Below are 25907 nucleotides of genomic sequence, written 5' to 3'. Positions count from 1 at the left end.
TAGAACAGGAATACGTGAAAGGAAACATTGCAACAATAACCTACACATGTGCTGATTCCACAGGGATGAAGCAGGAAGCATAGTGTGTACGAACAGCTCTATTTTGGTCTAAGTAAATAAAAAAAGAACATACACACGTCACCTATTCTTTTCTTCCCATCTCCTTGCAGCCATGTTGCACATACAATTATATAGGCCAGAGGTCCCCAAATTTTTTTACCTGTGAGCCACATTCAAATATAAAAAGAGTTGGGGAGCAACACAAGCAGGAAAAACATTCCCGTGTGCCAAGTAAGGGCCAGGATTGGCTATTTGAAGGTCCCTATGTGGATTTGCAGCCTACAGGAGGTCCTGTTTGGCAGTGCACCTGGCAACCAAAACTTGCCTCCAAGCCTAGAATTCAAGAATAATCAGCTGCTTTGAGGCCACTGGAAGCAACATCCAATGGGTTGGTGAGCAACATGTTGCTGGGTGAGGATCACTGCTATAGACCCTAGTGATAAAATGTGACAAATAACTGTGCATACAAGAGATATTAATGGCAGGACTGCTAGTCCCTCAGAGTGGTTTTAAGCCGTTTGGCATAATAATTTACTCCACTTTAAACAAAAAAGATAACAGGGGTGTGTCTTTCATTTCCCAGGAATATCTGGGTGTTGGGAGTACTGGGGTGTTTTCTGAACAAAGATTTTTAGTAAAGCAGTATTCAGTTGTAATACATGTGAAAAACTGGCTGTGCAAAAATGTGGGTACCCTTGTAATTTTGCTAATTTGAATGCGTGTAACTGCTCAAAACTGATTACTGGCAACACCAAATTGGTTGGATTAGTTTGTTAAGCCTTGAACTTTATAGGCAATGAAACTATGCCACTGCTGAAATACTACAGTTTCCATAAGGCATGTTATATATTAAAAGGAAGTTGCTACTTTGAAAGCTCAGCCAATGATAAACAAAACTCCAAAGAATTAAGAGGGATTCCCAAACGTTTTCATATGACTGTATACCCAGACACAAAGGTTCCACTTGAGATGTTACAGGCAAATCTTAAGTGGCATAAGGCTACTGCATCACAGCTGAACAATGACCCGTCAGAAGGTTGGAGACCAAAAATCTGTTTCCAATGGTTCCAATGCTTATTTTCCCAATACACTGCAAGTTTCATGGCTTAATGATTTATACTCTTACCTGCCATGCTCAATGATGTCCACAGCTGCAGTACTGATAATGAAAACACAAACTTTTTCATATGACTGTATATGAGGTTTGATCAGGTAGCTTTTTAATTTTATATCTGCCCACTGCCCTTTACCCATATGGTCAAGAGAATGTATTCCACAGCCTCCATTGGTAAGGCAGCCTACAACCTATGTTTGTCACCAGCTTGGCCAGTTAAAAATCTGTTTGATGTGAATGCTATTAACAAGGAATAAGGCTTGAAAGATATGACAATATGGCAGCCATATGCACATATGTACTAGTTTTGGTGCTGATGCACCTATTCTCGTTAGAAATAAATCAATTGGATGAGATTCTTGCACCCTGTCCAGTTTAAAGAAGGGTCAGAGAACTGACATAATAAAAAGCTCAAGAGTGACCAAGCTAGCTGACTTCCAGCAAGCCATAAATGGGAGACTTCCTTGTTTTTATATACTCCCCCCTCCCTCCTCCTCCAGGTGTGTTTATATGTCTCAGTGGTTGATGGACTTCTTGGTTCCAGCTACCCATTGACTTTTGTTCAGGACCCATCTTGGTTAATAATGAGGTTCCAGACCTAGGAAAACATTGATGAATCTGCTCTTCATCAGTGGTTCCAAGAATATGTAGGAGAGCAATCATCTTCACACCAGCCCCAGTTTGTGAACCACAGCTTACTCTGTTAGCACCTGATATTTACAATACAAAGGCTTGCCTGTTATTATTGATATCTGATAAATCCTGCAGGCATTCCGTTTTGGTTTTCCCCTCTATGGATCTACTGTACTAAACTAGAGATCTGCCTAAACTCAAGGAGCTGAAGGAAGGGGGTACCCTGGGCATGTCACTTCCTGACATTCACACCTTGGAGCCTAGGAGAGCAATTTAGTCGAATCAATGCTGACTGTAGGACGCAGGAGAACACTCTGCAGGCCTGGAAAATGTATTACAGCTTCTGTGGTCAGTGAAATAGCTGAGGCTTTTGAAGGAGATGGAAAAAATGTATTCCACCAACAGCAGTGCATGAATGCTCACATTGAAGTTTGGAATACAGGAGTGAAACTTCCATTGATGTGCATATGTATTAATCTGTGTCTCAGTCACACACACACTACTGTGCTTGTCTCACACTAATTCAGTCTGGATTTTACATATTAAACATAAGGGTGGATGATTCATAAGGAAAAAGCACAGAAGGATGGGGAAAAGTGTCCTACAGAGCGGCATTCCATTGATTAATTTCTGTTTCAGTGCCATTAATGATTCCCATGTTAAACCCCCTTGCAGGGTCACAAACACAAACTCATTTTCATTGGGGCTCTGTTTAAGTGTAATATGTGGATCCCCTGTGCTATAATAAACAGTGCTTACTGGGAACTTATCCTTAGGCTTATGGCTGTACCCCTGATGGCTGCCATGAACCCTTTGCCTATCCTACTGAGCTGGAAGTAAGCAAAGGAAGTTATTGCATGAAATCAATTTAGCCAACTAATTCATTTTTAGCAGATTATCCGGCCATCCAATGTGGTTGCAGTTGATCTGTGCAAACTGAAAAATGCATCTGCTGGGGCAAATTGTGGGAAAGTCCATGGTACACTGGGAAATGAAGATGCAAAAGAAGCCTATCTGCACCTTCCACAGATTCTCATTCGGAACTATAGTATATGAATATCGCTATTCAAGTCAGACAAAAGACGAGTGTATGGCCACCTTAAAGAAAGATAGCTAAAAGGAGATAAAGTAAGACTTGGGCAGACCTATAGATGTAAATAAAGAAAGGTTTCCATTCTTTGTGCAGTTAGTAGGGAACTATGTTTTGTTGTCTTTGTCTAAAATGTTGTTACCATTATATTCCTAGGCCATGTGCTTTGTACCATGATTTATTTGTGTCTTTTGTTTTTCAGTGTGCAAGATAACAAGTCATAAAAAATGTGAAGGCAAGGTAACCGCAATATGATTTTTCTCCCTCGTTTGCTATTTCTCCCTGTTGGTACTAATGCCATAGAGTTTGTTTACTAATACCCACGTCATGAGCAGATTTGTAGAGCTGATGATGGCTTCCTATGAGATATGGTACTGCTTCTTAACACAAATCTTGGAGGAAACCTGACACGTTAAATCAGTCTCATTCTCTTGTGGGATACACTGGGTTTGCTCTCTCTAGTATCAGCTATTATTTGAATGCTTCAGCAAGTACTGGAGGGCCGCAGGCTGGACAACCAGGCCCTGCAGTGATACTTATAGTAAGGTCTGTGTTCAGTGATGTTGCTGAGAAGCAGAATGTGGGTATTTTTTCCACTCATACAGAGCTGCAGCCAAGACTAGGTGCTTGTAGTTCCATACGTGAAGAGAATGGGCCTTCTGTCCCAGCCCTGGGTGGGCAGCTCCCCGTATATATATAGAGTTGCAACCTGTGCAATCTGAATGTGCCTATGAATTAAACTGACTGATTATCCCTCAAATAAAGTTTAGACCATGGCTTACTGAGGAGTAATGTTCCATATGAACACTAATCTCTATCAGCACTTCATACATGTAAATATAATTTCACTGAAAGGATTGCCATCATTATACTTACTTTTATTAGCACTCTCCTTTAACTGTGCCAAGAGCAGAATTTTCCAGTTTCATTACCATCTGCATCAGACAATTCAGATCTTCTGTAAGAATAAAGGGTTTACATTATTGATAGGCCAACCCAAGCCTTAAGCCTTAGGAGGACAGGACCAACCACCGCACCTAATTGTTATGACCCTGGCGTTCTTTTTTTTAGGTGATTCCTGGCTGCTCAACCCCCCCATCAGCTGATATGGTAAGCTCTTTTGCACATAGCTGGATGGATGGATGGATTGAGATATTAGGAGCAGGGTTTACATATGAGTTGTTTTCCCTTGTTGATTCTGTTTTGTTTTTCACTTATTTTTCAAAGTCTTATGTTTTCTGACTTCATCTTGCTGATGGCTTGCCAAACAAGATGGCAGATTGCCAGCCAACACTGTTGTATCTCAGAGCAAGGTTTTTCTTGGGTGTATTACGCAAGGCTTGCTTGGAACTCAAATTGCTGAAACACAACATTTTTAACCAAACCGAGAAAGGGGACCCTAACATGGAGTAGAAAATACCAATATTGGTGGTGATGGGGCATATCTAATAAAATACTGTGCTAGTCAGTTGAATGTCACCCAACATCTTGTAGTAGCCAATATGTCTCCTAGAAATGTCCTCTTGGAGGAAGGTACTCTATGGGTGCATTTAGCTGTAGTGGGTCTGTCTTACCATTATGTTTTATTGCTGAGATTCAGAGGTTGTGTTCCTCATTTGAGTCATAAAGGCCATTTCTATTAGATTATGACAATGTTCTCTTGGTTCTGGGAAAAAGCAGGCTAGGTCAAAAGGGACAGCTCTTCAGTATGTCTGTCAGTTTGTGCATGGGCTGTTGGCTTCCATGGAATGCTTGGTATTAAAACAATATATTGACTGGGGAATGACTGAGGTATTTGCAATGTCCTTGGCTTGCTGAGATCACTAATATGTTCCTCTCATTTACAGAGGAGAAGGACGGCCCCAGGACCCAGCATCCAGCACATGGTGAGCAGCATTGCAAATGTGCATGTGCAGATGAGGGGTTAATGGAGCAGAGAGGAGGGGGAGGCTGATGGAAAGGAACAGGACTTGGCTGGATTTCTCTGTGAAGTTTTTCTTGGCTAAAGGGTGGGAGAGAGTGACAGGGTCCGAGAAACAGCGGAGAGAGAATCAATAAAAAGAAAGGGAAACTGTCAGAGCACCATAAAACTATAAGGGGTCGCCTTCCTCTATTTAAAATCAGAAACTCAAACACACCATGAGGTTCAGAATCGCTGACTGGCCTTCCACAAAGGAACATCGTATCATGGACATATTACATACAGTATCTTTCTTCCCCTGCCAACCCTGATGCACTTTTTGGCTCTCATGGGTTTCCAGTCTTACTCTTGCTACACACCTCTATTGTACCTAATCATCTAATCAAGTGACTGGGCTGTAACATACTGTATAGACTTGACCCCATAAATCATATATATTTGGTACAATCTGTAACTGATTTAATTCTCCATATACAGTATTTGCATATATATATATATATATATACAGGGCGGGATTTGCAGTGAGGCAAAGTTGCCACAGGCAGTACATTTCCATCTTCCCCTGGTAACTTTAACAGACAAATTACTGTGTTTTAATCCCAGTAATGCATCCCAGTAGAAGTATATTCAGGGTGTGGATGGGGGGGCAATAAGGGACCTGTTATCCAGAATGCTCAGAACCTGGGTTTTTCCAGAAAAGGCTGTCTTTCTGTAATTTGGATGACCATACTTTAAGGCTACAAAAAATTATGTAAACATTACATAAACCCTAAAGGATGGTTTTGCCTCCTACAATTATATTTTAGTTTGTGATAACGTATAAGGTACTGTCTCCATATTGCAGAGATAAAGGAAATCATTTTTAAAAATATAAATTATTGGAGTCTATGTGCGAGATGGGCTTTTCATGATTTGGAACTTTCTGGATAATGGATTTCCGGATAACCGATCCCATACCTTTTGTATATGTATATTTAATAGAGAGAGAGGTATAGGATTTGTTATTCAGAATACTTGGGAACTAGGGTTTTCTGAGTAAAATACAGCTGCAGTGTATGGAAGGACAGCATGAGTTTTGCAACTATAAAAAAGAAGTAGAAGTAAAAATAATGTGTAATATAACTTTTCATTTTATGTCTTTTTTTTTTTAGGGTTCCACAAAATCTGTGAACATCAAACAGAGAAGCTCTCTGCCAAGGTGAGGGAACATTCTGATGGTACTGGCACGAGTCCTGCACAACAGCTGTGCTCTGTCACACTTTATCTAATAGATTTGCTGTGTTTCCCTACGGGATGCCACTTTCTGAGGGCTAAACATACTTGAATGGAGATCTACAGTTCGATGGCATTTGCTTATAACAAAAGCAGGATTTGTTTAAAAAAAGCTACTGCTTTGAGGCCTCTGGGAGCAACATCTAAGGGCTTGATGGGCAAAATGTGGCTCCCGAGCCACTGGTTGGGGATCACTGGCCTAGTTGGAACAGTGAACAAGGGAAAATGGAAATTCTGTGACTAGGGCGAAAATAGCTGCAATGATTTTGAGGGGTTAGCAACAAGTATTTTCTGCTATCTATCTTCATCAGTTAACTGTGGGTGTAGGAGACTGGGGATATGAATCCCAAGGGCTGGTACAGAAGGGCAGATGTGGGCCTGGGGCTGATGATGAAGAATAACTCAGGGAAGGTGGGCATGAGGGTCTACTTCTCCTCTTGAGTTCTCCATCATTTTCAGCTGAGCTTTATTGCTTTTGCTCTCTGACTAGTGGCTAGCTAACATTTGAAGCTAATAGGTCTTTGATTTTTAAAAATACTCAATGAGAATTCAACCACATCAGTAGAAAAACAAACATCATAACTCTGTGCTGAAAATCAGACAAGGTGATTAAAAAAGGAAGCCGCTTTGAGAATTTGAAGCATACCATAAATGCCTTAATACAAGCATATTCCTGACACTGGGGACTTTCCAATCCAGCTTTGTTAGATTATTGACTTATTTTACAGGTCTTCAAATTACAATATAAGCTTGAACAATAAAATGGATCCAAAGTGAGTAGGTATAACAGTGTAATGGCTGATTTTCTCTTTACTTTGCTCCAGAAATTTCAGCTTGGACCATGTAATCCAGCGCAGTTATGACCTGGACCTTACGTACATCACAGAACGCATTATCAGTGTCTTTTTTCCAACCAATCTAGAGGAACAGCGCTACCGGGCCAACCTGCGAGAAGTAGCAACCATGCTGAAATCCAAACATGAGGATAAATACCTGGTAAGGTCAGGCAGAAAGGGGGAGCATACACTGTGGGGCTGTTAGTAGGAGTTTATAGGTACGGTTTCCTAATATATAAAAAAATATAATTTCCTTTTTCCCCTGTACAAATAAAACCTACCCTGTACTTGATGGTAACTAAGCTGCACAAATCCATATTGGTGGCAACAACTACAGTAGAACCCCCATTTTACATTTTTCAGGGGACCAGAAAAAAATGGTTTAAAATCCAGAAAAATGTAAAATCAGAGAAATGTATTATTGTCAGGGCCTGAAGGAACCGCTAGGATTTGCGGACCAAGGAGGAAGCAGCACGTCCAACACAGTTCGTGGTAACAAGAGGGGTCAAGAATAAGAGTAGTCAAAGTCCAGGCAAAAGGGTCAATCCAGGCAGCAAGGTTCTTAGTCGAAATAACAGGCCAAAGTCAACACAGGAATCAAGTTCAAGATACAAGTCACACCCAGGAACACAAGGAGTTGAACCTATAATTGGGCAGGGTTTGCAATGTTCTGGCGTCTTATATAGGCAGGTTTTGTGGCAAACAAACGTGATGACGTCATGCGTCACTCGCTGACTCTCGACGCCACACGTTTTAACGCACCAGCTTCATGAAGCTGCGCGCGTTTTGATGCATTGGCGTCAGAACGTGCCACTTGGAGAACCTGGGCGCTACCATCTTGCTTATGATGCTGGAGACCGGAACACTGGTAAGTATTATTCCTTACAATTATGCATAATATATAGCTGGGACCAAAAAACAACAATGAAAACTTAAAATCCGGGGATGTAAAATGGAGGTTCTACTGTATTGGGTTTATTTAATGTTTAAATATTTTTAAGGTATGGAGATCAAAATGACAGAAAACCCTTATTCAGAAACCCGTGCCTGTACTTTAACAAAACAGACCTCACTGAACCCTAAAAACAAAAGTTTTTCAACTGGATGTCTGTTTTCTTCCTCAGCTTTTTAACCTATCCAGGAAGAGACATGATATTGCCAAACTCAATCCTAAGGTAAGCCAAACTGTGACTGCATTACAGTGCCAGAGCTGTCTTTTATGGGGCAGGGCAACAATTATGTGTTGGGTCAGTAACTAAAATCCATCTTTCTTCTGGGAAGGGGCTGCCAATGTGGCATATTGCTTGTATAAGACAAGGTAGTGTCAAAAATGTTTCATATCAGGGCTGTCCAACGTGTAGTCACCCAACATTAGTGTTATCACCTTGTCTATCAAGAATCTTTTTTTACCTGCCAGCTGACAACTCTACCCATCTTCAACTGACAGTCAAGGCTGTTGGGGGCAGAGGATGATAATGATAATAATGGGAACGCATTAGTAAAAATAGTAATGATCAATTTTTTCCACTATTTTTTTCCCTTGCACGCAGTATTTTAGAATCCAGCTTATTAATGTTTACATGATCGCAGTGTTAGTGAGTCCGAGCTTTTACACAGTAACCATGTGTCATTGTGAGGGTCACTTCCTTTTCATCTACTTTTCAGATACAAGACTTTTTTTGGCCAGACGGCCATGCGCCCCCACTGGATGTTATCTGCTCCATCTGTAAATCCATGGAGGCCTGGCTGGCACAAGACCCTCAACATGTGGTGGTCCTGCATTGCAAGGTAATGAGTAGAAGGGGGAAAACACATTGTGGATTTAGGGGGTCTTTATTTAAAAAAATATTATTGCATCTATTTATAAAGTATGAACATATTACATGCTGTACATACAGATTCTTACCAACAATTTCCATATTGGTTTTCCTCTCAGGATGGTTAACATGTGGAACACTGTATATTATAACATACTGGCGAATTGTTACTAATTTTCAGGGCATTGTCTGGAATAGTTTGATTCCCAGAAGCCACTCATTTTTTAATATTTATTCCTAGAAAAGACGCCTTACCTTTAAAAAATTGCCAACTGCAAAGAAGGATTTCAACAACTTCTAAGCATCGTTTAATTCTCAGAGACTTTTCTATATAACTTATAGTTGTTTCAAGGATGCATTGTTAATAAACCTGCAATAAACACCCCCCATTATATATGTCATGCTCAAAGAGAACTGTTGTCGGTCACCCCTCTTAGTGCAGTTATTGTGTGGTACAAATTTGGGCAGCAATTTTGATTATGTATTATTATGTATTATGTATTAAGCAGTAAAGGGCCCTCCAGATGTTTTTGTCGTAACAGATCACCCCTGTCAGCTATAAAGGCAGTGACCTGGGGTGCAAAGTGATTCTACATATTCATGAAAGGCAAAGGAAAAGCAGAAAAGGACTAAATATTTTCTTTACGTACATTTTAGGAAGTCGATTTGCAGCAGAATTATCACATTTCTACATTACAATAATTGAATGCAAAGTCAATTAAAGGGATACTGTCATGGGAAAAAAAATTTTTTCAAAATGAATCAGTTAATAGTGCTGCTCCAGCAGAATTCTGCACTGAAATCCATTTCTCGAAAGAGAAAGAACAGATTTTTTTATATTCAATTTTGAAATCTGACATGGGGCTAGATATTTTGTCAATTTCCCAGCTGCCCCTGGTCATGTGACTTGTGCCTGCACTTTAGGAGAGAAATGCTTTCTGGCAGGCTGCTGTTTTTCCTTCTCAATGTAACTGAATGTGTCTCAGTGAGACATGGGTTTTTACTATTGAGTGTTGTTCTTAGATCTACCAGGCAGCTGTTATCTTGTGTTAGGGAGCTGCTATCTGGTTACCTTCCCATTGTTCTTTTGTTTGGCTGCTGGGGGGGAAAGGGAGGGGGTGATATCACTCCAACTTGCAGTACAGCAGTAAAGAGTGATTGAAGTTTATCAGAGCACAAGTCACATGACTTTGGGCAGCTGGGAAATTGACAATATGTCTTTTGAGAAATGGATTTCAGTGCAGAATTCTGCTGGAGCAGCACTATTAATTGATTTATTTTGAAAAAAATGTTTTTGTCATTTTTGTCATTTGTTTATGAAACAGCTAATTACCTATGTGGATAATTGACTTCCTTCTCTAGTAGTGAGTGTTAAGTGAAGGTTAAATGCAGCACACAGCAAATGCTTTCTTCCTACATTCTCCGTAGTATCCAGTCTCATACCCCAACTGTATTCCCCGTTAACCCAAGCAGAATTGGTTCTAACCAAGCAACAAAGGGCAGATCCAACTTTAGGGGCCCATAAACAGGAGCATGCAACACAGGACCAGGGGTTGTGGAACCACAGAACAGTAGTTTAGGAAATATATATTGTAACGCAAGATGGTCTCATAGCAAGAGGTTGTAACTGTGGAAAAGAGCGATGTATTTACAAAATAAAACTAGTTTAGGGTAGGGCAAAGCAACTAGACACAAAGACACTTACATACACACAGGGTTTTCATCTTCCCCAAGTACACACATATTACTGTTGCTTAGACGGAACTGAGGAGGAAGGGAATCCTGTTACACTATAGCCATGAATGTTTTCCATCAGTGCACCATTGGGTGGTGTGCAAGACAATGTTCATGCCCAGCCAATATCTGGCTGAAGATATTTCCGATATCCATTGAGCATGATTGAAAATCCCATTTGGTAAGCACTGCATTGGGCCTTTGACTGGAGCTCAGTTTGGCCCGCCATATGCTTAGCCTAAGAGTAAGGGGCAATAAGTGTAGAGTATATATTGTAAGCAAAGTTGGTGTCAGGAGAAAGAGTTGTAGATGTGGGATTGTGTGAATTGAGTGTAATTCGATTTCTTTTTCCTCCATAGGGAAATCAGGGGAAAACGGGAGTTGTCATTGCATCCTACATGCACTATAGCAAAGTATCCGCAAGGTGGGAATCACATTTTTCTCCAGCACCATTTGAACTTTCTTTAATGTTCTTTGAAGGGTTCCAAAAAAAAGGGACGATGCCTCAGCTTAAACAAAATAGGGATGTCCAGCTTTGGTCCCTCTGAATTCTAGGGGATATCTTTTGAAAACAGATGGAGGTTGGTTAATATGTTGTTTGTTCCTTTGCCAAGAACAAATATCCATGGACCCCCTCTGAGACAAACTCCCTATCTTCCCTGCTTTATAACCAGTCTTTGTATACACCCTACATTATATACCTCATAATAATAACAATTGTGCTCTGATGATATCTCCTTTACTGGTTCACAAAATGTACACAATATTATGTTACAGCTTTGATGTCCTCATTCAAAAATTAAAGGGACCAATTTTCGTCTATAATATATTATAAGGATATCAGAAACCATCAGTAATTATAGCACTGGAGAAAGACTTTTGCCTATGTATAGTGCAAAACTCCAAGACTGTTTATATTGCGTAACAAAAGTTTTACATATATCTTTGTTGTGTTTGTGTTCTGCCTTGTTTTCCTGCCATCCTCTTGCTTTTCCTCCCCTCATGCTGCTCTTTTCTTGACATTTGTCTCTCCCTTCCTTTCGTGCTCCGGCTTTTCCCACACTCACGCTCCCCCTTTCCTCTGCCTGCAGTGCGGATCAGGCTCTCAGCACTCTGGCCATGAGAAAGTTCTGTGAAGATAAGGTCTCCGTGTCTCTGCATCCATCTCAGCGCAGGTCAGTGATGGGAGGGGAAAAAGTGGAATTTGCTGTCGCCTCTGGAAATATTTCTCTTGATCCATACAAAAATGGCCAAACTCTGCACTGTAATAACAAACAGTATTGGGAAAGTGGAAGCTCTTCCTGTGAGAGCAGATTATTCCTCCATCAGTCCTTATCGTGCTATCAAGAACAGCAGCATATTCATCAGAAACCTGTTTCCTGTTAGAAAGAACAGCAGAAACAAGAGTTTTCTTTCCTTTGCACTGACAGGAAGCTTCATAAACATCTAAAAATATTCAGATTAATTAGTAAAAAGGAGTCTGATTGCTCAAGAGCTCTGTTGGCTTCTTTGAAAGACATCATCGTTTTATTATAATCTGCCTCCCATAACACCCATAACATGTAGCATAGCGGGTAGCATAGTGAATCACGGCCCACTGTTTGGAAACAAGTTAGTTAGCAATGTTTTATATAATTGTACTTGTGTTATCTTTCATGCCCGTCTACTGGCCTCAACCCTTTTATTTTAAAATATGTCTTTAGATATATGAGAACATTAGGCTACAGTTTGTTGCTCACTAGAAGACCTAATCAGAATGCACCTCAAATCTTATCCCTCCCCCATCTTTTTTTGGACCCTAGAAGGGGTCCCACTCCCACAGTTTGGTAACCTTCCCTGTAAAGGGAAACATACAATAATACAGTGATCCCCAACCAGTGGCTTGTGAGTAACATGTTGCTCACCAACTCTTTGGATGTTGCTCCCAGTGGCCTCAAAGCAGATGCTTATTTTTGAATTCCAGGCTTGGAGGCAAGTTTTGGTTACTCCAGTAGTCTGTCAGTCAACATAGGAGCTATACCAAATGGCCAGTGTCGTACTGGCCCACTGGGATACCAGGAAAACTCCTGGTGGGCCAAAGTGTCAGGGGCCCCTCATGCTGATAAACGTTTGGCCTATTTCATAGCCATTCCCTATTCTATGAGAACAAAGAGGCTAAATAGATGGAATAATAGATTATAGTATGTAAAGAAAACAAACTAGGAGAATAGAGGTTGATTGAGGAGATGAAGAATATTAGTACTGAGAGTGGCCCCTGGTCTAAGGCTTTTGGGTGGGCCCCTGGTGTCCCAGTCCGACACTGCAAATGGCCAATTACAGCCCTTATTTTGCAACACCCAGAAACATTTTTTATGCTTGCTTTGCTCCCCAACTATTTTTACATTTAAATGTGGTTCACGGGTAAAATAGGTTGGTGACTTCCAGATTGAGGGTATATATTGACACAAGTCTATTTTTTTTTTTCTAAACATGCTAAGTTTATTTCCACAGGTATATCAATTATTTTGGAGGCCTGCTGTCTGGTACCATTAAAATCAGCAGTGATATGCTCTCTCTTCAATGTGTGATGCTGCCCTTCATTCCTGCCCTGCAGACAGCAGGCGGTAAGTATTATACAGATGTCTGAAGTGCTAGCTGAGGATACTGGGAATTGTAGTTGGGAGCAGCTGGTGCAGAGCAGATGTCTCATCCCTGTTTCAGATATTAGAATGCTACACCTTATCCAACCAGTGTCGGACTGGGCCGGCAGGACACCAGGGATAAACCTGGTGGGCCCCGGCCCAGCCATGTTCCCCCGATCGGGCGCCCCATAAAAAAAACTTATGTTGATGCGCCAATGCACAGGCAGGCACTGCAACGGGGCTTACACAGAGGGCACAGAGGGAAGCCGGGAGGCGCAAGAGGGAGGCACACAGAGGGAAGCCGGGAGGGGGCCCCCGGTGACTGCCTGGAGGGGCCTTTGTGTGGCAGTCCCGGTGGGGCCCCATTACTCTAGTCCGACCCTGTATCCAACAAAGAGCTTACAAGCATGGCACTTTTAATTCAGGTTACGGCTATTACAAGGACAGCTCTTAGCATGGGGGGGGATATTTTGTTAATCTATTTTCACTTTTTATTTTTTACTGGTTCATCTCTAACTTTTCTAAATTATATTTGCTATATGTTGAATGACCAAAGTCTCTGGATCTCCCCTTTTGTCCGGCCCATCAATCCTCGTTTCTCCTTGAGTTAAAAATACACAGTCTTCCAAATCCTATAGGGGTCAGCACTAAAAAAGCTCAGGGAAAACAGTAGAATTGAAAAGGGTAAAAAGTATTTCATAGTATAGTATTATTTGTAATGTTGTAGTTCCACAACTTCATATTTTCCCAAAAATCACCTTAGTTGCAGTTACCCTTTAACAATCACCGCATGTGAGTGTTGGATGGTACTTACAGACGTTTAACTTTAAAACACACTCATCAAAGATTGCTGAAGTGGAGCTGTTTGGTGTTACTTCTTGCTAGAAGAAGTTAAAAGCGCAGAATATAACGTAAAACCTTTTTAACCTAGTTGACCGATACACACAGTGAAGTAAGGTGGTGGTAGTGTCATGCTGTGGGACTGGACATTTTGTTAAGATAAGATGGATCGAAAATACATGTAAATACTTCAAGGGAACCCTGGGCAAAACTCCATCTTTCAGCAGGACAATCATCCCAAAAACACAGCAAAGTAACCCTGGAGTGACTCAGGCATAAAGCCCTCATCTGAATGAGCAAAGTGAAGGAGTGGGATAGGGGACACTTATAAGACACCCCCCAGCCTGTCCCTAATTAATACATTTGTGCCGAAATCAGACAGAGCTGTATTTATGATACAGGCACATGTCTTTGCACTCAATTTGGAGCACAAAGACCTGAGGGCTAAACATGAGCAAAGTGTAAAGTTTGAATAATAGGGCGGGCTGTGCCCAGTCTGCACTACATACGTAAAGTGCTTTAAAGGGGTTGTTCACCTGCAAATTAACTTTTAGTATGATGTACAGAGTGATGAGACAATTTGCAATTGGTTTTCATTTTTTATTTTTTGTGGTTTGTGAGTTATTTAGCTTTTTGTTCAGCAGCTCTCCAGTTTGCAGTTTCAGCAATCTCGTTGCTAGGGTCCAAATTACCCTAGCAACCATGCATTGATTTAAATAAGAGACTGGAATATGAATAAGAGAGGCCTGAATAGAAAAATGAGTAATAAAAAGTAACAATAACAATACATCTGTAGCCTTACAGAGCATTTGTTTTTAGATGGGGTCAGGGACCCCACCCAGTGACCCCATCAGAAAGCTGGAAAGAGTTAGAAGAAAAAAAATTAAAAAAAAAAAGTAAATAATAAACTTTAAAAAATAAATAATGAAGAACAATTGAAACGTTGCTCAGAACTGGTCAATCTATAATGTACTAAAAGTTGAACCACCCCTTTAAATAAAGACATCACCAGAAAAATATGTCAGTAAAAATGTTTTATTCAGCAAAATGAGAGATTGGAGAATGTTCTGCATCAGAAGCTATAGCTATAGAAAACAGACGGTACAGTTGCTGGAGGAACCACAAGGAATATGGGACATAGTGGATACAGACTGATAAGCAGCTTCAATGTATGTTAATAATAAAGAGATAATATTTTTCCTGCAATTTCTTCTTTCCCTGAAGCCAGACTGTAGATCAGAAGGCAGATCCCCAGACCCGAGTCAGCTGGCTTCCCTTGTGGTGTGCACATACCACTAACAATATTGCATATGGCCGACAGCTGCTTGGCACTGACCTGACTGAGCGGTTACATTTAGTATATTGATATAGTTTGGAATTTAAGGAAACAGCCAAGTTAGGAACACAGGGGTTGACCCTTTACACTTGACAGTCACTTGAATCCTATCACAATAGTCATAGGAATGTTCAGTACAAGTATAATACTTAGTGAAGCTGCACTCATATTATGAAATGATGACTTTGTGAGGGCCCTTCTCTAGATCCCTGATCAGCCACTGGGGCTGCTCCCTGTTGTTATATCACTACACTCCATATTGTTCTATCACTACATTCCCTATTGTTCTATCACTACATTCCCTATTGTTCTATCACTACATTTCCTATTGTTCTATCACAATAGGGTAGACTGTCTATGAGGGTAGACTGTCAAGGTTGGGGTTGTTTTCTCTGGAAAAAAGGCGCTTGCGAGGGGACATGATTACACTTTACAAGTACATTAGAGGACATTATAGACAAATGGCAGGGGACCTTTTTACCCATAATGTGGATCACGTACCAGAGGCCACCCCTTTAGACTAGAAGAAAAGAACTTTCATTTGAAGCAACGTAGAGGGTTCTTCACAGTCAGGACAGTGAGGTTGTGGAATGCACTGCCGGGTGATGTTGTGATGGCTGATTCAGTTAATGCCTTTAAGAATGGCTTGGATGATTTTTTGGACAGACATAATATTAAAGGCTATTGTGATACTAAACTCTATAGTTAGTATAGGTATGGGTATATAGAATTTAATTAAAAGTAGGGAGGGGTGTGTGTGTGGATGCTGGGTTTTCATTTGGAGGGGTTGAACTTGATGGACTTTGTCTTTTTTCAACCCAATTTAACTATGTAACTATCACTACATTCCCTGTTGTTCTATCACTACATTCCCTATTGTTCTATCACTACATTCCCTGTTGTTCTATCACTACATTCCCTATTGTTCTATCACTACGTTCCCTGTTGTTCTATCACTACATTCCCTATTGTTCTATCACTACGTTCCCTATTGTTATATCACTATATTCCCTATTGTTATATCACTACATTCCCTATTGTTCTATCACTACATTCCCTGTTGTTATATCACTACATTCCCTGTTGTTATGTTGAAACATATCCATGCAACTTCCACCTTCTGGATTTTGTTGGGAGTATGCAGGGAACTGTATATACTGTATCTGCAAAATGAGGAGGCCTAATGCACACGAGTCTTATACCGTCCTTGGAAGGCATTTTTGAATGACCTTATCTGCTTCCCTTCTTCAGGATTCTGTCCTTTTGTAAAGATATACCAGTCCATGCAGTTGGTCTACACATCTGGAATCTAGTGAGTGTGATATTTGCTGTTTGTTGCCTCCATCTGTCATACTGTATATATATATATATACAGGTATAGGATCCCTTATCCGGAAACCCGATATCCAGAAAGCTCAGTATTACGGAATGGCTGTCTCCCATAGACTCCATTTTATACAAACAATCCAAATTTTTAAAAATGATTTCCTTTTTTCTGTAATAATAAAACAGTCTTCAAAAAATAAATGTACACGCACTCCTGCAGCCGTGACAATTGAGGTAAAAGTTGTAGCTTTATTCCATCATGTTAAAAGTAGCGTCCTAACGCGTTTCGTATCCAGAGATACGTAATCATAGGCATGTACATTTATTTTTTGAAGATTGGTTTAGCCTAAGCTACGGGTTCGGGGCACGGCACCCGGGCCATCTGACAAACGTGGTGAGTGACAAGCAATGCTGAATTTACCATATTCGAAATAGAATTGTTCCTTTTCAAGTGAAGGGCCTGGGGTTTGGACAACCAGGCCATCCTGTTCCACTCGGTGAGAATTACCTAGTGGTTGCCTGCTGTTTTTGTTGGTGTTTCTGTTTATGAGCGTTATGCTCGATTTATTTGAAGTGTTTAAACATTCAACAATTTAAAAGCAAGCTTATAGGCTATCAATAAGTTGGTCCATTTAGAGATTAGAGCCAGCAATCCATTTTTGATGCATGTAAATAATAAAACAGTAGCTTGTACTTGATCCCAACTAAGATATAATAAATCCTTGTTGGAAGCAAAACCAGCCTATTGGGTTTATTTAATGTTAAAATTAATTTCTAGTAAACTTAAGGCATGAAGACCCAAATTACGGAAAGATCTGTTATCCGGAAAACCCCAGGTCCCGAGCATTCTGGATAACAGGTCCCATACCTGTTTTTATATATATATATATATATATATATATATATATATATATATATATATATATATATATATTTATATTGAGATTAATAATTGTTCTTTCCTAGTTCAAGTCATGGAGGAACGACACCTCAGAAGCGTCAGCTGTGCATCAGCTTGGAACCAGCGCTACTGCTGAAAGGGGACATCATGGTGAGTATATAGAATTGCCTTACAGGAAACATGCTGGGCTATTTATCCATCTATACAAATAGTCTTCAGCTCACGTCGTGGCTTTAAATGCTCATTGTGTCAGAATGCCAGGATAGCCAATTATTACCCAGTTCTTCTATGAAAACAAGCACGTGTGTCAGTGGCATTACTAGATATTACTGGGCCCCACAGCAAATTATTTTTTAGGTCCCCAAAATGTCCTGTTTTACCAATATTTATTAAAATTGTATATGAATTAAGGACTCATGGGGCCCCTAAACCTCCTGGCCCCCCTGCAGCTGCAGGGTCTGTAGTTACACCCCTAATGTGTGTGTTTTCAGGTGAAAATCACCTGTGCTTAATAGCAGCTATACATGATAAGGTCCACTATTCAACTGCCCACAGGCCAAACAGATGGATAGGATACAAAGGGATAAATACATGGTATGGCTTCCTATTTACCCTTCTGATTGCTGGGGCACAGAACCGGAATGATCACAATAGCAGGAAATTAAGACTATGGCTCCTCTTCACTTCATCAATATTCCAGCAGATATTGTGCATTGGCAGAAAACATATTCAAACAGACAAGGGTTGTCAGGTCAACATACAGCTACCTATGAATGAAAGTGTATGGACACTTTTACTGAATGCTTGGTTGGTATGAGAGGAATCTGCAGGTCCTATCACTTCGACATTGTGTGAAAGTCCTATTGCTGTACTAAATGGCATCCGCAGAGCACCAGGAAGCCGCTTTACTTTCTAAACTGCCAATATACCATACACTGACTAATATGGTGTATTGTAGTGATGAATGGGTCAGCCTGACCCCCACCTGCCCAGCAAGTGGATCTAGAACAGTGATCCCCAACCAGTAGCTCGTGAGCAACATGTTGCTCTCCAACCCCTTGGATGTTGCTCTCAGGGTCCTCAAAGCAGGTGCTTATTTTCGGATTCCAAGCTTGAAAGTAAGTTTTATTTGCATAAAAACTAAGTATAGTGCCAAGTAGAGCCTCTTGTAGGGTTTCAGTCCACATCGGGGCTACCAAATAGCCAATCACAGCCCTTATTTGGCACCCAAGGGACTTTTTCATGCTTGTGTTGCTCCCCAACTGTTTTTACATTTAAATGTGGCTCACGGGTTAAAAAAGGTTGGGGACCCCTGATCTAGAACGAGCATTTACCCCCAGAGGCATGTGGAGGGCCATATCGCTGCTGTAGTGACAGGGGGGCACTTGTTTGTATATTTATTTTGGCCACACCCCCTTCAGTGACATCAGAGAAGTTGATGGATCAGATGCACATATAGAAACTCATGCACAGGTTGGACTTGATTTGGGCAGATACAATTGGTTGTGAGGCAAAAAAAAAATCAACTGGCACATCATTAGTGAATTAGGAGATTTTTCATACAAAGTAGAACCAACAAACCATAGTAAATAGATATCGGTCAGGATAATTAGCCTGCCATACACACACCAAAAATGGTAATATTATCTGCAGGCCCACAAAGGCCCGGGCCTAGGGTGTCAAAATTTTAGGGGGGCCATGCTGCCCAGCCACATCCCTAAGGAGCACTGGGGACTCAAAGCTCCCCAGTGCTCCTGTGCTTGAGGGTGTGCTCACGCATGCGGGGAGGGTGCGTGTGCCACAGAGCTGGCGCTAGGATCATACGTCCTCTGAAGGTGGAATGTGATCATTTCAAGGTATGGTTAAAACAGGCCAGAATGCACAAGCAGATGTGGGATATATATCCCAGCCAGTTTGGGGTCTTTGGTTCTTGCACAAGGCCACAAAAAGTGATTTCCATTTGGATATAAACTCGGTTTTCCCAGTTGACAGTTGACTGACCACAGATTCACACCTTCTCCCTGCTTTGTTGCACCAAACAATCCACCTGATCAGATGTCAACTCAAGGTGTTCTATCTAAGTGTTTCTGATGGTTGCCACCACTACAGGCGTTGATCTAACCAGAACAACTGATACTGATGTCTTAACCCAACAGGTAAAATGCTACCACAAGCGCTGCAAGCCTCACGAGAGGGAAGTGCTTTTCAGGGTGCAGTTTCACACGTGCACCATCCATAAAACCCACCTGTGCTTCAGTAAAGACCAGCTGGACTGCGCCTTCACAGGTGAGTCCAGGTTCAAACCCACACGTCACCCAGGCATGAATAAACTATGCACAAACTGACTTTTCCCTTCCTTACTCCCAAGATGACAGATTCCCAGACGATGCTTCAGTGGAATTCATGTTTTCTGCTGGACAAGACAAAGCTAAAGGTGAATTCTTCTATTGAATGTGCCCTTATATTGACATTGGCATTACTCTGTGTGTGTCTCATATTCCTTCCTCCTGCCAAAAGTCACACACATCAGTGCACTATTTTTTTTTTAGACTTTTAATATCCCTGCCCTCTGCCCTGAGTTAGAGCTTTCAGCTGCTGCAGAGGATTAGGGGATCATTCATATTCCTTATGGAATAGGTTTCAATCTGAATCACATGATACAGACAATCTGTCTCTTATTGGCTTACCTGAAAACTGACACCTTTATCAGCAATATGAGGGTACAAAGACATGACAGTTTTAAGATTGTTATGGGGGTCACTGATATTACCCAGACCAGGGAATCAGTACCATGGCAATGCTTGTGTTATCAACCAACTAGACAACAGGGTGTAATAATGAAAATAATCATTCATTGTAGATATAGGGATGCATAAAGGGGTGGTTCACCTTTATGTTAACGTTTAGTATGTTCTAAAATTCCAATCGGTCTTCAGAATTTATTTTTTATAGTTTATTAATTATTTGACTTCTTCTATTTCCAGTTTCCAAATGGGGGTCACTGACCTCATCTAAAAAACAAATGCTCTGTAACAAAACAACTGCAATTTGTCTAAGAATCACTCTCTGTATCATACTAAAAGTTAATTTAGGGTTAGTTCACACAGGGCCTGGCGACCAATCTCCCCAAACGCCTTCCCTGTTCCTGCGCCTGCAAAAACTAGGCAATTAGTCGCCAGGTGACCAAATCTCCCCAAAATGCCCTGTGTGAACTAACCCTTAAAGGTGAACAACCCCTTTCATTTTAATCCAACTCCATCTCAGCCCCTGGAATCAGTGTGGGACACTAGCAACCAGATTGCTGAAGCAAGGCAACAATTAAATGTTGCCTTACTTTAAAGGGGTGGTTCACTTTTAAGTTCACTTTTATAATGTTATAGTATAAGCAACTTTTCAATTTATCTTCATTTTTTTATTTTTTTTATTATTATTTTATTAGATTATTATTATTAGTCTTTTTTCTGATTTTTTCAAATGAAAAATGGAATGCTCTGTAAGGCTACACTTTTATTGTTAGTTTTTCTTCCCCTTTTTCTACTCTTATTCAAATCAGTGCATGGTTGCTAGGGTAATTTGGACCCTAGCAAACAGTTTGCTGAAATTGCAAACTGGAGAGCTGCTGAATAAAAACCTAGATAACTTAAAAAACACATAAAATAACTTAAAACCAAAAGTTGGCGAGCAACACAAGCATGAAAAAAGTACCTATAAGGGCTGTGATTGGCTATTTGGTAGCCCCCTATGTGGACTGACAGCCTACAGGAGACTCTGTTTGGCATTACACCTGGTTTTTATGCAACCAAAACTTGCCTTTATGGCTGAAATTCCTGCCTTTTTGATTTTTTTGATTATTTGTGCCCCTGAGGAAGACCCTTAAGGTCGAAACACGTTGGGCTCACTAAATATTATTTTGTCATTTTTGTTATATACTTTTGCTTTTTTTTGTAATAAATAATTTTTTATCTGTTTCTGATTATATTTAGCAGCTAAATTTGGAGACCCTGATGGGGAGTCTCCTTCTCTCTTAATTCTGTTGAAATTCAAAAATAAGCATCTGCTTTGAGGTCACTGGGAGCAACATGTTACTCACAAGCCACTGTCTAGGGACCACTGCTCTATATCATCAGTGATGGGCGAATTCATCCCATTTGGCTTCCCGCATTAAAGTCAATGGGTGTCCGAATAATGTCGACTCGTGACAGGACACAAGTGACTATTCCGGCGTGTGTCCATATTTTTTTGATGCTGGTGAATTTTGCCTTGCAGTTTCGCCAATTTATTTGCTGGCGGCGAAACTTGGAAATTCACCGCAAATTTGCACTTGCCGAATTTATTCGGCCATCACTATATATCATACTAAAAGTTAATTTTAAGATGAACAACCCCTTTAAAGAAGTGATTAGACTGTAGGACTTGCATTGACTTCTATTTCTCCAACTCATTATGTGTTGTCTCCTCTGTCCCTCACTACAGGCTGTTTAGATTCTTTGCTAATTTGTTGTGTCTCTCTTACTTTGACCTTGTGTTCCCTTAAAGATCGTGAAGTGTTCAGCAAAGACCCCAACGTTTCAGTGGATTATGATATCACTGATCCACTGGTGCGATTTGACTCCTATGAAAACCTCAATATGATCCATGAGGACAGCCTGGAGGGGGGTGAGTTGCCTAAGCTATTGATGTTTATACATTTGGGACTTTATTACTTTTAGGGGCATATTTATCAGAATTTATGCAATTTGGCAGAATAAATTGTGATTTATGAAAAATCTTCAATGGAGTAGAACATCCTAATTTGTATTTGATAGGGATGCACCGAATCCGGCAGAATACCGAACCGAATCTTAATTTGCAAATGCAAATTAGGGGTGGGAAGGGGAGAACATTTTTTACTTCCTTGTTTTGTGACAAAAAGTCATGCAATTTCCCTCCCTTCCTCTAATTTGCATATGCAAATTAGGATTCAGTTTGGCCAGGCAGAAGGATTTGGCCGAATCCTGCTGAAAAACTCAACAGGGTTTACATGGCATCTTTTTTAATTTTTAGATGTTTTTTTTTTTTTTTAAATAATCTTGACAAATCGCCTTAAAAAGAGGTGCTCATGTTTTCCTTGATTTTCAGCGAATCACTGCAAAACTGAAATTGATAATCTCCCCTGTTGTGTGTGTTGTTGTTCTCACTGGTACTATAATAGGGTCACACGGGTGGTGCTATTGTGGTTGAATTCTTGCTGCCGCAGACAATTTGTGTGTGACAGATTTGTTTCTGCCTCTAGATTTGAGCCACACTCGGGGACCATTGGATGGCAGCCTTTATGCACGTGTGAAGAAGAAGGTTACCCCAGTAACATCTAGTAATGGAAGTCCAGAGCAGCACAGACGTCTTTTGTCTGTCAGCAGTGACTCTGGCCATTCTTCAGCCCCCACAGAGAGGTTGGAGGAAACTCCTCAAAAGTCTTTGCCCACAGCAACTGAAAGACAAGATCTGGAAAGACTTTTGGGTGGCTTTGGCGTCAGTGTGAAGCAAGAGGCGGAGCCCCATTACTCTCAAGTCCTTAAGCATGAAGAAGTCGCAACACAAAATTTAAATCAAAGGCAACAGATGGAGGAAAGAGGCCTGGATCAGGAAGATGCAAACCAAAACATTCAGACAAAGATAAATGGAGAAGTGAGGTCTCCATATTCTCCCGTGTGGCCAGTAACTCCTGATGGAGGAGCAGCCCAGTGCTTGCCTTTGGCTTCATCATGCTGGGAAGGTCAGAGAGAGGCGGCTTGTGAGACACATTGGAATGGTCAGAGAGAGGCAGCCATTCTAGAAGAAGAAATGGGACAATATGGGGAACTGGCTATGTACCCAGGCAGAAGGCATTTGATCTCAAGACAATGCTCCTGTAGGCTGGGCTACTCCGGTCCAAATATTGAGGGGCCACCAAACAGAAATTACTTCAGGCAAGAAGGCATTATTGACACTCGAGGTGGGACAGGGGCTGGTGTTATTCTACAAAATGCTCATTATCCAGGGATGTATGGAGAACAAGAAAGGAGAAGACTGTTTCGCTCATTATCTGAGGGACCTCAGCATTACCCAGCTCATGCACAAAGTCCACCAAAGAGAGGTAGTTTGAGGGATACACGCCCATACATTTGCCAACCTTCTCCACATGAACCCCCTTTCCCACCAGCATGTCCTTGTGCTCATTGTCAGAACTCTGCCTGCTACCCGGTGACTAACATGCAGCCATTTCATCGTGGGGAGCTGCCGTTGCATATTCCTCAGCCTTATGGACAGAGTGTTCAAATCAACCACGATTTTCCACATCCTTTCCAATTCCCTCAAACGAAGATGCTTTATGGCTATCCACCTGCCCACGGAGAAGAACCACTGCATTTTAACCATTTCACAGAAGGTGGCTATGGCCATACATATCCACATTTTCTAAATCCGTCTTACCTCCCTCCTCACTGCCCACCTAATGGCTATGGTCCCCACACATTTCCTAATTCCATTTCCCCATATAGCCCACCTAGAGGTCAGTCTCCTCCTTCTGGCTCTGTATCTCCAGCCAATGTCTCTGATCCCAGAAGAATGAGTGGTGACACCATCTCTGCAAGCAGTGTCAGTGAACTCACATCTGTGGAACAACAGCAACAGGAAGGTAAGCATTACAAACAACGATGAGTACTCATTGATATTATTGTGCTTTTGGAAATATCATTAGTAAGTTGGACGTACATACTGACACCTTTAGAGGTGTCAAGGCAGGGCTCCAATTGTAAAAATACCCTTTTACTCCTACTGTAGTTACACAGGGGTGTCCAGCTGGTGGCCCTCTAGCCTTCAGCTGTTCATGGGAAGCTGGGAGTTGCAGTCCAACTTCAGCTAAAGGCAGGCAGATTGAACACCCCTGCCTAAAGCTCCCCATAGACGTGACGATTCTTCTTGCCGAATGACCGATTTTAGGGAAGCCCGACCAATTATCGTGTGGTTAGTGGTATTCGAACGATCGTACATCTTACGATTTTTCGGCCGACATCTGTTGGGAAATTGATCGGCCAGGTCAAAAAATCTTTGTCAGTCCCAGTGCAATCTCTCTATGTTTGCAGGGCCAAGCAGGCAGCTCCCCTTTGTTTTCCTGGTAAATTGGTCTTTTTAGTTGATGGCAAATTCGTACGATCGTTCTGAGAAGATCGTGGTCTCACGATCAGGATCTGATCTTTTAAAAATCTCAACATCTATGGCCAGCTTAAGAATGAGAACCCTAAACTGCTTTAATCAGTTGTCTCTGATGCATATGTGAAATGATTTACATGGTATGGTCAGCTTATTAATATGACTACAACATAAGTGGAATGCTATGTGGTACTGCCCATGATGTAATATTGTACTGTAGCCCCCACCCTGAGAATCTAGTGTTTGCACGAGTCAGCCCTGTAACTGGAAACAATGGTTATATATGGATCATTTATATCAACTGTCAGACGATCTGGCTTTCATTATGAGGACTAAATAAGCAGTGGAGTTGTGTTGGATATAGTGAGGCCAGTAATGAATGAGAAAGCATTTCCTCCGTTTTCTTTCTCCTTCATGTACTAATGTTACTAGAGATCATTTTCCATAAAAGAGATGTAAAGAAATATTAGATTTAACCCTCAGGGTTAATGGCTGTGCCGTTCGCAGATTATCTGAAAGAATTCCATCTTGGAAATGTTGGTAAACAAATGTTACCTTTGTGTCTGGGCTCCAGACTTTAGTGGCTGCTTAAATGGGATTTTATCAGCAGTTCATGAAGGGACAAAGCTGCTTGTTTTACTCGCTTTATTTTACTTTGTGTTTTTCCTTATCTTAAAATAACAGTGAGGTGACCATAGATAATCGGATGCAGAGAGCAATGGCAGTTTTAGTTCCAACGAGTCTCACAAATGAACCAAAAGGCACATCTGGACAACTGAGTTGAATTTAAGGGATTAGTAGCACCATAAATTACTAATGGAAATTGTGACACAGGCGTTTCTGAGCTATACGTCACCTGGAGATTCAGGGAGTTTTAGTCAGCCGGCGCCTAATCACCTCTTCTTTGGGGAGACTTATCGCCCCGAACTGCTTCCCCATGTCTTCCGCCTGCTTCAATGAAAAACCGCCTGCGCCAATGCACTCGCGGCTATTCAATTTCCTCACGAGTAAACTTCTGGTGACTTGGGGAATCTAAACGCCACGAGTGCATTGGAGCAGACGCTTTTTCATTGAAGCAGGTGGAAGACATGGGGGAAGCAGTTCAGGGAGATTAGTCTCCAAAAAGAAGAGGCGATTAGTCGCCAGGTGACTAAATCTCCCCGAATCTCCAGGTGTGCCCTTAGGGCAGAGACACGCGCTGCTATTTCAGGAGATTATTTGCCCTGCGACAAATCTCCC

The 25907-nt window shown here is 41.2% G+C and overlaps 1 protein-coding gene across 3 annotated transcripts in view; it reads left to right on the top strand.

Moving 5' to 3' along the window:
* The window catches only part of tns2.L (tensin 2 L homeolog), a 91288-nt gene that overhangs the window by 33412 nt on the left and 31969 nt on the right, over positions 1–25907 (top strand). For all 3 annotated transcript variants that reach the window (XM_018247583.2, XM_018247584.2, XM_041582595.1), the window contains 16 exons: positions 3100–3137; positions 3969–4007; positions 4745–4783; positions 5970–6016; positions 6915–7086; positions 8051–8101; positions 8592–8714; positions 10837–10901; positions 11569–11652; positions 12968–13080; positions 16526–16586; positions 17567–17651; positions 19658–19787; positions 19870–19935; positions 22038–22157; positions 22774–24153. In XM_018247583.2, the coding sequence (XP_018103072.1) occupies positions 3100–3137; positions 3969–4007; positions 4745–4783; positions 5970–6016; positions 6915–7086; positions 8051–8101; positions 8592–8714; positions 10837–10901; positions 11569–11652; positions 12968–13080; positions 16526–16586; positions 17567–17651; positions 19658–19787; positions 19870–19935; positions 22038–22157; positions 22774–24153 (2613 nt within the window). The remainder of the gene's footprint in view (positions 1–3099; positions 3138–3968; positions 4008–4744; positions 4784–5969; positions 6017–6914; positions 7087–8050; positions 8102–8591; positions 8715–10836; positions 10902–11568; positions 11653–12967; positions 13081–16525; positions 16587–17566; positions 17652–19657; positions 19788–19869; positions 19936–22037; positions 22158–22773; positions 24154–25907) is intronic.

Source organism: Xenopus laevis, chromosome 2L (assembly GCF_017654675.1).
Source record: "Xenopus laevis strain J_2021 chromosome 2L, Xenopus_laevis_v10.1, whole genome shotgun sequence".
Classification (NCBI taxonomy): domain Eukaryota; kingdom Metazoa; phylum Chordata; class Amphibia; order Anura; family Pipidae; genus Xenopus; species Xenopus laevis.
Note: the sequence above shows the minus strand (reverse complement) of the source record. Positions and strands in the feature narration are given on the sequence as shown.